Source organism: Misgurnus anguillicaudatus, chromosome 13 (genome assembly GCF_027580225.2).
Source record: "Misgurnus anguillicaudatus chromosome 13, ASM2758022v2, whole genome shotgun sequence".
NCBI classification, from domain to species: Eukaryota; Metazoa; Chordata; class Actinopteri; order Cypriniformes; family Cobitidae; genus Misgurnus; species Misgurnus anguillicaudatus.
In genome coordinates this window covers 754,999-768,423 of record NC_073349.2, presented here as the reverse complement: position 1 = coordinate 768,423, position 13,425 = coordinate 754,999, and the positions used below count along the sequence as shown (strand labels likewise).

Genomic DNA, 13,425 nt, shown 5'->3' with positions numbered 1-13,425 from the left:
CTGCGGTGCTTACCTGCAGTTCTACGGTGTTTTCGCGTTCTGATAAGAGATATAGCTCCAGAAAAAAATGAGTGTTTACATTCCTCTTTCCAAGTGTTAATCGTCCACACGATGTGACAAGACATTACTCCCATTAACTTTAACGTAACATCCAAGAGCGCTGATCTTTGACGGAATAATAACTTCCGATTGGAGATTCACAGACTGATTTATGAGCTAGTGAACTAATGAGACACACGGAGAGTGATTCAAAACAGCGCGGTTGTGTGTGTCTGCAGTTTTTCAATTAAGAGATGAGCCTGTTTAGAGGACCTCCATTCACTAGGTGGCGGAATGATAGAAAGGTGAAGCGGTTACTGTGCCGTTATCAGTAGAATATTGCACGCCTCTTAGCCAATCAGATTCGAGAACAAGGAAGAACTGTTGTATAATAGCTGTTATCATCCGATAAATAATGTTTCTATAGTAACCACATAACTAAAGACAGAAGTAAAGACATGGCGCGCCTTATACACAGACTTTACAATGAGCAGGCTTTTAGACGGGAGAGAGTTATTAGGGACAAAACCAATCCATTGGACATTTACAAAGATGAGGAGCTGATAGAGAGGTTTCGATTCTGTCGGAGGGATATATATGAACTTGTTGAAGAGCTTTCAGCCGACTTACAGTATATATCGAACCACAATGCAGCATTGCCACCAGCATTACAGCTGTTAATAGCGCTACGTTTTTATGCAAATGGTGCGTTTCAAAACAATGTTGGAGATATGATTAATGTCCACAAATCCACCGCATGTCGGGCCACCCGCAAAGTGACACTGGCACTAAGCCGTCGCCTTCCGCGATCTGCTCACCTCCCCAATGAGGCCGAGGCTGTGGTGATGAAACACTGATTCCGCCGGGTCTCTGGCATTCCTGGTATTGTGGGCTGCATCGATGGGACTCACGTCAGGATCCAGGCACCATCTGAGCACGAGTATCTGTATGTCAACTGCAAGGGATACCATTCAATCAATGTGCAGATTGCTTGTGACGCCAATTATAAAATCTTTAATTTGGTGGCGAGAAGGCCTGGATCTACCCATGACGCACGCATCCTCCGGGAGAGTGCGTTATACCAGGATTTCGAGGCTGGAAGAGTAAACATGCTGCTTCTCTGCGACAGTGGATACCCACTGAAACACCGGCTGATGACGCCTATAATTGCTCCGAGGACTGAGAAAGAACGACGGTATAACACCATCCACACCACCACTAGGTCACTCGTTGAGCGGTGCATCGGAGTCCTCAAGCGCAGGTAAAATCCTTTCCACAGTGTCTGTGCCCCTAACCATGGTGCTGATGTAGTGTGGTCACTAAAAACTATACATGGGCGGCGCTAGTGTGGGGCTAGCAGTTGCACTCAAAAAAACTATTCCTGGCAATATTTACTTTTAAGTATTTGGATCATTTCGATTTTATTTAAATACTCGTTTTTCAAAATATATGTAATCCGATTTATTAGAATATATATAAATCTGTTCAATGTAAAAACTATTAAATTTAATCAGTTAAAATGTATGAATATGAATTAAATAAAGCTAGACGTGAAACAAACCGGATAAATTCTATGTGATTGGTTTACATACAAGTGTCAGGAAACTGACTTTAGTAGAAGCGGAAATGACGCCTATCCACACTCCAGTCAGGAGGTGGCGCCAAAATCAAAAACAGACGCTACAGCACATGGATTTCGCAATTTTGCATTGGACTGGATCGTCATCTCACTAGTCTACGATCGCCAAATTGTAGGTGAGTAAAGTTAACAAGTTTGATGTGATTATCTTAAATATAATTGTCTGTTGTTTAATTACATGTGTGATGCGTTGCATGTTTCAGAGTAAAATACATCTCACTACACAGTCAGACATCAACAGTATGGAGATAATTTTTTCTCATTAACAATTCACGCAAAAAACATGATTCACACATGCGTAGACTATTTCACATGCAGGAAATCTAATTCACATACACAAAAATATATATATTCGCAAAAAAACGATGTACACACTAAATAAAAATTTATATTCATAAAATACGTTTCACAAACTAAAAAAACAATGTAGAACTGTGTACGAAAAGTTTTAAATTTTGAGTTTATCATGACTGTGAATGTACGAATCGTCTGTTTCGTGTGTGAATTGCTTTGAATTCGTGTGTGTGTTTTTTGAGACTTTGGTGGCAGCGCGCTTCTCCAACGTGGGTCACTCGTACGCTTTAGCCAATCAGATGCAAGCTTACCATTCAACCAATCATAACCCGCCAAGAGCGCAGCACTCAAGGAGCTTAGCATTGCACACCTTTTGCGCAATCAACTGAAATGAAGCTTCACGTCATCAACCAAGCATGGCGAATGAAGTGCGGGATATACGTGTAAGTTATATCTTTATTTCATATTGTTTCATAATTTAATATTGCTAAAATAACACACATTACACTCGCTGTTTACAAAAGATTCCCGCGATTAACGTAAATTACGTTATTCGTGTTGCAAGACAGACTGTCTTACCTAACAGTAAGAAGGAGAAGTGTTTTTTAAAGTTAAATCAACAACTTTGAGATAGTAAAAATAGTAAACACAGTATAGTCTTTATGTTATGCCTAAAGTGTTTGTTTTCGCAATGTACGTACAGGAATAAGATTGTTACTGACTATGAGTAGTTTTTCAGTAAGGATCAGGTCACTGCATGAGAGATCAGGGTGAGGGCGACTTGTTTCAGGTCGATGAGAAAGTCAAACAACATAAACTGAGTCTATATGAAAACACAAAAGACAGCTAAAATGCATTTTAAGCAGACGTTTTTGTGGGTTCTACATCTGTGCATAGACAGGTTAAATCTGTTCATAAGTGCTTCAGTTTAATGACAGTAGCCTAGTAAATAGAGTTTACATGTGTCATATTTAGAATCAGTTTACATATAACATTGATTCTTAATTCTTGATATTGTTTAATGTCATTTATTCACCGATTGTATTAAAGGACTCTCGTTGTGTAATACTGTCACAGAGCAGTTGTTCTTGTGTTGCTGGGACAGCACATTGTTGCACTACTCAGAGTTTGGCATCAGTGAAGTTCACAGCTGTAGTTGAGAGCTAACACAGACCTGGAACAATGGTAATTTTTATTTAATCTACATTTTACTGTAATGTAGTATTCCAAACTTTGCTGTCATTTTTATTAATGTTAACATGGCCACTGTGTGTTTTCTGTGTATTTTCAGAGGTTCTGTCTGCAAGACCCAAAGAAAGGAAGCTTGCTGATGTATTAAGGTACAACACAAAAATTTTGCAATGTATTTTACACACACACACACACACACACACACACACACACACACACACACACACACACACACACTTCACAAAAGACATACTGTATGAGATCAGGCTCATTTCACTGAAAATGTTTATGTAACAGATAAAAGAGTGGTTATTACAGAATAATCCATTACAATGTACAAAACAACAGTCCTGTCCAGATTGAGGCTGCGGTGTGACATTCAGGACGTCAGACGATTAGAAGTATTGCAAATGCCATGTAATAAGAAGCAGTATTTGATAAAAAACTGCGAAAGATTTTACAGACTAAAATGATAGGAATTGACCTTTTTTCATTTCAGGAGTACCTTTTAAAAGAGTGTCACCTGTAAGCTGCCTGACCTCACAGTCCTCCAAGTAGCAGAGGCGTTTAAGGACCTTGCCAGTGCTGTAGCCCCTTCGGTCACCACTATCAGGATGTCACATGTCAATTCTTTGGTGGATTTTGGCTTTGGCAGAGTTTAGTATGGAAGTGTGCTGTCATACCAGCAGCAACAACACGCAACCTTAATCGCTATCTACAACCCCATAACTACAACCTCTGCAACTATTTGGCTACAGCCTTGACACATCTGTTTGCTTGATAGTTATTTATATTTACATGTTTACATTTCTGAAGTTAAGGTAGTTATTTACAGTATATTACATACATACTTTACTGCAATGTAAATGTTCAAAATCATTTAGTTTTACATTCATGCAGTGCAGGCAACACTGTATGAACGTTATTTACAGTATATTTAAATACATTACTGCATTGTAAATGTTCAAAGCCACATGTTTACATTCCTGCAGTGCATGCAACACTGAATAAAAGTTACTTGCAGTATATTTACATTCATTACTGCATTGCAAATGTTCAAAGTCATTTATATTTACATGTTTACATTCCTGCAGTGCATGCAACACTAAATAAAAGTCATTTACAGTATATTTAAATACATTACTGCATTGCAAATGTGTAAAGTCATTTATATTTACATGTTTACATTCATGCAGTGCAGGCAACCCTGTATTAAAGTTATTTACAGTGTACTTAAATACATTACTGCATTGCAAATGTGTAAAGTCAGTATTTACATTCCTGCAGTGCAGGCAACACTGAATAAAAGTTGATTATATACAAGTCAATATTATTTATACCTGAACAAAACTAAATGCAATACTTGGTTCACTGGATAAGGCAACGTCCTTTCAAAGCCAGCGACGCAATTTAAGGCTCAATAGCACGATCAAATGATCACTTTTAAAATGACTGCAGATCCTTGTATGAGGAGTGATGTTAAATCGCTCGCGTCGCATGTTGTGAATCCATTTTCTGCGTGATTTTTGTCCACAAAAAACATTTGGAAACTCATACTTTTGAGGAGTCCTCACATAACTGGACACAGCAATGTTCAGCTTAACTACTTTCTTTCCGCTGTTGATATTTAAACTTTCTGGAAGCCATTACTATAATGGTTAACTATATAATGATATAAATATACTTTAGTTATAGATCGCTCTCAAATAAATTTTATGAAAGCATTTTGCTGCTAGTACACTCAGATACGAAATGCGCTAAGTAAATATGCTCAGATTTTTCCAGAAATACGTGAGGAGAGCCAGATTGCGCAAAAGGTGTGCAATGCTGAGCTCCTTGAGTGCTGCGCTCTTGGCGGGTTATGATTGGTTGAATGGTAACCTTGCATCTGATTGGCTAAAGAGTACGAGTGACCCAAGTTGGAGAGCGCGCTGCCAACAAAGTCTCAAAAAACACACACAAATTCAAAGCAATTCACACACGAAAGAGACGATTCGTACATTCACAGTCATGATAAACTCAAAATTTAAAACTTTTTGTACACAGTTCTACATTTGTGAATTGTTTTTTTTCGTTTGTGAAACGTATTTTATGAATATGTATTTTTATTTTGTGTATGTACATCGTTTTTTGCGAATATATATATTTTTTTGTGTATGTAAATTAGATTTCATGCATGTGAAATAGTCTACGCATGTGTGAATCATGTTTTTTGCGTGAATTATTAATGAGATAAAATTATCTCCATACAACAGACGTTGGAATGTAAGTTACCATGTCAGTGACTGTTGCTTTTATTGGTTATTTTTTGTGGTTTAATGTTTAATATAGAAATAAATAAAGTCATAGGCTACTATAGGCTAATCAGAATAAAATAATCATATAATCATTGTGACTTTATTAACAAAAGAATGTTACAATTATACTATGTTGTTGAGTGCATTGTGTGTCTAACTAAAACTTTTTTACAGATACAGCATCATTTCATCATCTATATGGTGGGATAACCTGCTAGACAGGGTAAGTTATGCTACAAAGATATTGATTTCTGTGATGCAAAGCTGGATTTTCATCATTCCAGTGTCACATGATTATTTAGAAATCATTTTAATATGATTTATTGTCAATATTGGAAACAGGTATTTTTTTTTTTCAAATAAATGCAGGCATGATAAGCATAAGAGACTTCTTTCCAAACATTTCACCGGTAGTGTACACACATGGTGGGACACAATATTTCTGAAACAGAAAAATACATACTCTTCGTCTCACAAAATCTTTATCTGTCTCTATAAAAACTATCATCTACATAAAATATTGTTAAAGAAAATCATTAAATAATGTGTTTTTTTTGTCTTGTTCTAGTTGAAGACATCTGTTTCTACCTCAAAGAAGGCATGGAGAGACACATTAAAGAATATGTGGTAAGTGTATGTCAACCTACTCTATTTTTATATCTATCTATTTATACGTGTATGTATGTATGTATGTGTACGTGTATGTATGTGTATGTGTGTATATAAATATCTTATGGATAACTAGATGTATAAACAAGGTGATTATCTGTTTTCAGGTCTTTTGATGGTTTTGTGACTAATGTTCTATTATGTTAAACGTTTGAATCAGTCTACATATTTTAATTATCAGAGTTTGTAAAACAATTTGCCTGCACATTTTTGAAAATTTCACTTTGACTGCTATTGGGACTGATTTTTTTGTTGTTCTTCTCCAGAATTGTGAAATTGGTGAGTTGGGGATTGCACAGACAGTGGAAGTTTTGCAAAACCTACTTGGTGTCACACATGGGTGTGAAATTGTTTTTTGGACTCATTTATGCACTTAAACTGAACTACCTGAAGAACCTCAAGTGCACCTTTGACCTTTCAAAAAATCCTAATGGAACTGGACTTGATACAACCAAGCAATTACTGAAAGATGCTTCAGTGAATACCTGACAGACACGCTGATACATCCCCCTCAAAGTCAGAGGTGGGTAGTAACGAATTACATTTACTTCGTTACATGTACTTGAGTAAATTTTTTGGGTAACTAGTACTTTTAGAGTAAATTTAAGGATAGGTACTTTTTACTCTTACTCAAGTACATTTCTAGTGAAAAAACTATACTTTTACTTCGCTACATTCGGCGGCGTTACTGCGCTACTGTCAAATGGTATTAATTAATGAATATATTTTTTTAAAAAGTTTAGGGCGTGTTCGAAAGTTTCGCGAGACAGGCTGCGTCATGCTTTAGCGCGCGCGACCGCGCGGTCACACCCTTTAGCGCGCGCGGCAGCGCGTAGATGAAATGAGAAGCAGATGAGGGCGCGTGTGCGTTGTGCGAGTAATCGGAGGGAGATCAAGCATCGCGGCTTCAAGTACGGACTATGTTTTCACTTCAAGAGGTCAAAAAGAATGCGTTTCATAATGCGATGCATGATTTGTTCAATAAACGAGCTGACATCTCAGCGTACAGGAATTCAAGATCCAACCTGAAGTGGTAAGTCACAGTAATGTCTATTTGAACACTGGTCATTTCACACACTGTCCGAGTTTTTTTTGCCATATGCACTCTTGTGCAAGCGATGACCAAACAAGTGTAAGTTAAACCATACAAACAGCACGTTCACATCTGCACATTTCCATATAATTTCCCCACAACTAAATGTAGAAAATACATTCAAATAAAAACGGGATTGTATTTTATTTAAATCCTTCCTAAAGAATGAATGAATAAAAATAAAAGAATAAAGTTTGATTTTAAAGAAACATGTATTATATATTATAATAAATGTAGAGTTGATTTGCACAAACAGATAAGTTCCATATGAAATTCTAAAATGATCATTTTTATTAGGCTCCTTTTTATGTTCAGTAATTGCACTTTAATGGCAATGAAAATAACCTATTCATATAAAAACATGATAGACACACACGTTCTTTTTTGTTTACTGTTTGCATGTTTAAAGGCTGACAAGTTTGTGTTGTGAACATGAAAACAAATACAGAGTTGACCGTCAGAAAAACATCTCTGTTTGTGTGTTTGAGATTTTTTTCTCAAATGACACGTTATGTGATGTTAATGTACCCATTGGAGGACTGAGATAGGCTGCTTTACTTATAAGCAGAACAATGAGACTTTTAAGGAGAGGTTTGTGAAAACCCTTCAAGTAGTCTGAAATTCAGTGCTTTTGCGCTTACTTCTCTATCAGATCGGAAGTAACGAGTAACTAACTACTTGAGTAGTTTTTTCATCTAATACTATTTTACTCTTACTCAAGTAAATAATTAGATTGATACTTTTACTTTTACTTGAGTACATTATTGTATAAGTACTTGTACTTTTACTTGAGTACAGATTTTGGGTACTCTAACCACCTCTGCTCAAAGTGGGTACATTTTTGTACCTTTATAATAAACTTTTTAACATTACAGGAATATTGCACTTTTATAAAACAAAAATCCTGATCATTTACTGTCTGTCATCCAATTTACCAGGATGCAATCGCATTTGCCTTCATGCACGAGCTGATGCACGCGCCCAATGCGTGTGTCTGTGTGTGCGCGCGCGCGCGAGTGAGCGAACAAGGGAGAGAGAGAGGCAGGGTTGTGCTGATTTATATGCTTCTGATACTATTTTAATTTTCTTTCTAGTTTGTTTCACTAAACCGTATCTCCGCTATTTTAAACAGTACTCGACATGTACTCCAGGATTTGTTTTAAACTCCTCAAAAAATAGAGTAATGGTGACAGCCCTAAATCCAATGTAGAGAGACAGTATAGTCCATGCATTAAAAGTGTTTATTAGCATGTAGAACTTGTCGGCTTTATCATTTTAAAAGTAGATCACCACACAAAAGTCTGGACAGAGTAATTGTGAAACACGCAAGTCTTTTTGAGTTGCTGTGCCTTTCTTCTCAAATGTGTTTTATAAATCTTATGCCTGCCCGCTGCAGCTCAGTCGTGTAAACTTCCGAAATTTACCAGGATGCAATCGCATCGCATTCTTGCAGGCACTGATCCACGCGCCCAGTGTGTATGTGTGTGTGTGTGTGTGTGTGTGTGTGTCTGCCATGCGTGCTTGTGTCTGTGTGTGCATGTCATTTGGAACCATGTATTATGTGAGATTATCTTTTGTGAAAAAGCCAAGGTCAGTGTTTTTGACATTGAGAATAAAATAAAATATGTGTTTTCAATAACAACCATTAAATCTGTGTCTGTATTGCATATTCAAACCTTACCATTCCATAACAGACTAAGGATACTTCCAATGACTAAAAAACTTTAGACTAGACTAAGACTAAAACTCTTATTATATGTAGGGGCAGTTTCCTGGACCAGGATTAGCTTAATCCAGGACTAGGCCTTAGTTTAATTAGGAAATATAACTAGTTTTAAACAACATGCCTTACTAAAAACATTACCTGTGTGCATTTTGAGGTAAAACAAAGGGCCCTGATGTATTTTAAGATATGTAAGTGCAAGTTGTTTTCGGTTTGGAGAGCTCTTAAAAGTGTTTAAGTCTAGGACTAGTCTAATACCTGTCCGGGAAACCGCCCCGTAGTCGACTAAAACTAGACTAAGGGCCAATCCCATTTCTCTGTCTTACCCCTTCCCCTTCCCCTACCACTTCGTCTTACCCCTAGCCCTTGTCCCTCAAAACCAAGTGTTAAGCGCTAGGGGTGAAAACATACCCCTATGAAATGAGACACCGCTTGGTTACAGTTACGTCATCATGCATCGTCGTTTGCTGGCTGCCAGTTAAAACTGTAGACAAGCATGCAGTCCATTCATGGCGAGTTAGAGAAATACGGGAATGTTGTGCAAATCAGCAAATACGGGAATGTTGTGCAAATCAGCAACGTAACGTTAGCGTAGCAAACTAGCGAAATTTTAAAACATTTAAATTAAGAACATAATTCAAATATATATGAACAGGACTGTGTAGAGCACAAAACAAGACATTAGTAATTTTTAAATTAATTATTAAGCCGAAAATACTTACATTTATGGGACTCTCTGGACACTCTGGCCGCCATTTTTGCCGGTTGCGCAGTGTATTCTGGGTACCCCTCGGTTTCAAGTAAGCTCGCGGAAATGCTTGGTTTTAAGGGGTATCTACCACTTGCCCTTAGCCCTACCCCTTGATCAAAATGAGAATTGGGATAGCCCTTACTCTCACGTGAACGTGCAAAACTAAGGGGTAGGGGTAAGGGGAAGGGGTAAGACAGAGAAATGGGATTGGCCCTAAGACTAAAAGATTTCAGATGACTAAAATAAGACAAAAACTAAATGTGTGTTATTCAAAAGACTAAATCAGAATTTGCTGCCAAAATTAACACTGGTTTGAGATTTAAATAGTAGCGGATGAGTGGTGCCTTTTTCCTTTATAACTATGCCGGTGGACAGTCACCCAGGTAGCCTGCCACGTCAGCTCTAATGTCGGAAACTTCAAATTTAAGTAATAGAGAAATTTACTGGCCCATTGAAAAGATTTATCGGCCATGCTTTATCGGCCATGCCTTATCGGCCATGCCATGCTTTGTAGTTCTTTGTTTCTATTTCATGTGAAGCTGTTTTGGTACGATGAAATAAAAAAATCGCTATATAAATAAAGTTGAATTGAATTATATAGAGATTGCTACCCACCAATAACTAGCAGGCTGAAAAAGATGGTCATCCCGCTGGACTGCTCTTCTTCCTGGGCTTTGACCCCTGTCTGCTCCGGCAGAATTGGCTCATTTTTAAGAGGTGCAGAGGTTGTGTGCTTTGGCGCAGGGGTTGATGTTTGAGTCGTTTCATTGCTGGAAGTTTCTGTGTCATTAAGCCTGCCAAAAACACATTTACATATTGAAATTATATAGCAGTATTGTCATAAAATTGCTGCATTATAGATGTAAAGATATAGATACATGCGTGCGTGTGTGTGCATGCGATACCTGTCCACCCTCTCGCCCGTATTTTACTATTCTATCCCGCTATCATCCCGTTTAATTAATTTCTGGGATTTCTCACATATATTTTATCTTTCTATAAAAAAATCTCACTGGCCGTATTTGATATTTGCTACCTTCACCTCCTCCGGTAAAGCAGGCAATAGTATATTTGTTATGCATCAATACAAGAAGAATATCAGTCCCAAGAGAGGGTGGAGGATGATGAGCTGCGCACAAAGCTACAACCGCCACGCGCACTCAGCGTACACGTCCGCTAGGGTTTAGTTACTCTTTAATTCAACACAAAAGCAAACCGTTTGCATTTCCGTTTACGTGAATGTACAATATATGCCAAATTTTAAATGGAAAAGCAAAGTCCATTTGTAATTGAATTTCCTATGTGTTTGGAGTTATGATCCTGCCATATTTTAATGTCAATTGCAATTCACCTTTTGTTATTTTACTTCCTCTGGCGTCTCCGAATAATAAATCCTATTATAGCGTTTACATGAACACTTAATAATGTGATCGGATTGATGCGCGTGTTTATATGACACAAGATTTACATCAGATTTGACATGCGCACATTGCACAAATATAGTTTCACGCTGTTTCAAGATTTGCTTTGTGCCTCACTGATTATAAAGCAGCAGCAAAAACACCCAATCACGTGTGCCCAAAAAGCGTATTTTACTTCACGCGCTGCTGCAGAGACCGTTCGCGAGAGCGAGTCCAAACACACGCGTTTGTGAATCAGAGAATAAATAATGGACTGACCGGACAACGCTGTCTGTCTTGTATCACTTTATGGGGAATTGGAAGGATAATAGGAACAAGATTAACAAGACAATCACTTCTTGTGACTCTCTTCAACAAAAGAAACTCGAGTTATTTCCGTCTCATGTCATTATACGGCAAGTCTACGTCATTGCACGTGTGCATATGCTCCACACTCCCGTCCTGTAGGTGGCGGAAATGCACCTTTCAGTGGGTTTACCAACCGCCATTAAAAAATGAAAAGATGGAACATGCGCAGAGCATCCCAGTTTCAGTTATCCATCCAATCAAGTGTATACATGTCATTTTGAGCGGATTACAAACGGTATAAACCACCCCTAACAAGCGGATTAGATTTTTAATCAGATTGGCAATTTTTAGTCCGATTGAGGTGTTTACATGGAGCATTTTTATTCAGATTGATCATTTAAGCGGATTACAAATGTCCATGTAAACGCAGCTACTGTTGGGGTGGGGTTATAGTATAGGGCGTGTTTGTATTTGGAAGCAATGACTACGTTTACATGCTGTCAATTTTCGGGTTATGGTCGAGTTAAGGTCGGGTTTCGGGTTTCTGAAACATTCGGAATAACCCGTTTACATGCGTGAGCAGAGAGAGTTACCCCTGTATACGTGGAATTGGCAATATCCCGATGTAAACTGTGATTGAAAGGTAAATGCGGTGATTTTGCGTGGCTCACTAGTGCGCTTTGCGGTTTTACTGCCTTCATTTACTAAAATAAAAGTATTATTTAAATCCAGAACAAGCTGCACCGATGTAGAAGCAGGGTAGGCTAAGTTACATTACTTTCCTTTTTTTGATAAAAAGATTAACAAGCTATATACTAGCCTTCTTCAGCTAAATATATTTTTGAAAAAAAAATTAATTGAAGAACAATTTTCTAACAAGAAGGTTTTTAAGTGCAAATTTACAGAGCATCGGTAAATAAAGAACACAACCACGTCTTAAAGAAATTTAAATTAGACAGTATTTATGCACCTATAAATGTACAAAACGAATGCAATAGCTTACAGAAGGCAATGAATATTTATTTATGGCATTTTCAATAATATATTAGTAGATAAATTAACATATATAAAGTATGAAAACGAATAAATCATTATTTTGGCTAAATTAAGCTGGAAAGATCGTTTTTATAATTGTCATCCTTTTAGAACAAGCTTTTATGCTATCTATAATAACTTATATTATATCCTGAGTGTTACTTGGCCGAAAATATGTAGAAATACATGCAAGTAAAAAAGTACAGAACAAAAATGTTTACCTCACGCGGATAGAACGAAAAGCCGTTAATTAAGCGGACTGAGGACGTGCAGAAACAGTCGAGTCGGCAGATGATCATCAGTGTTTAATGTTTCGCGCAGGTACTGTTGATGGTAAACTTTCATATCTAAATGTCAGGTAAGAGTCAAGTATTCAGTCAGTTAATAATAAAGCCACCGGCGTTATTGCAACATCCTAATCCACAGAGCGGACGCTGCATACAAAGAAAAAACCTAAGGTTTTTATTTTAAGTGGTTTTAATGCTGGTAAGCAATCAGTTATATTATGCCGCTTTGTATTTGGGTGGATCAGTTAAATTAAAGTAATTTTAATCTTAGAAACTGTATCTATGCAGACGACGCTATGCAGTTATTCTGTCATCTTTCACTTTTTTCACACATTCACTCTATTTAACGAAATATGAATAGCATAGTATTACATTTTGAATTCAAATTCACAAAAAAAAAACAAGTTACTCTCATAACTATTGACAATCTATTTGAACTTTATTATACATGTATGATGTGAAAAACAAGAAGGGCATAGCAATATATTAATTTAACGTGCAAAGCGCGGTTGTTGCAATTGGTTTCCTCCTCGCTCTAAAAGTGTATACAAGAAGTTCCTCTACTCAAAAGACCAAGATTCCTTGCGAATAGAACATGCGCAGAACACAAATCAATGTTCCTTTTGATGGGAATATCCCGATGCGCGTTTACATGACCAAAATTTCGGGCTAGAAAAGAGGTAACCCAGGGGTAATAT

The 13,425-nt window shown here is 37.3% G+C and overlaps 1 protein-coding gene across 1 annotated transcript in view; it reads right to left on the bottom strand.

Annotated features, from left to right (window-relative positions):
• slc9a8 (solute carrier family 9 member 8) overlaps positions 1 to 13,425 on the bottom strand; it is a 63,997-nt gene that overhangs the window by 43,011 nt on the left and 7,561 nt on the right. Inside the window, exon 2 of the mRNA XM_055187348.2 lies at positions 10,312 to 10,490. Coding sequence (XP_055043323.1) covers positions 10,312 to 10,490 — 179 coding nt within the window. The remainder of the gene's footprint in view (positions 1 to 10,311; positions 10,491 to 13,425) is intronic.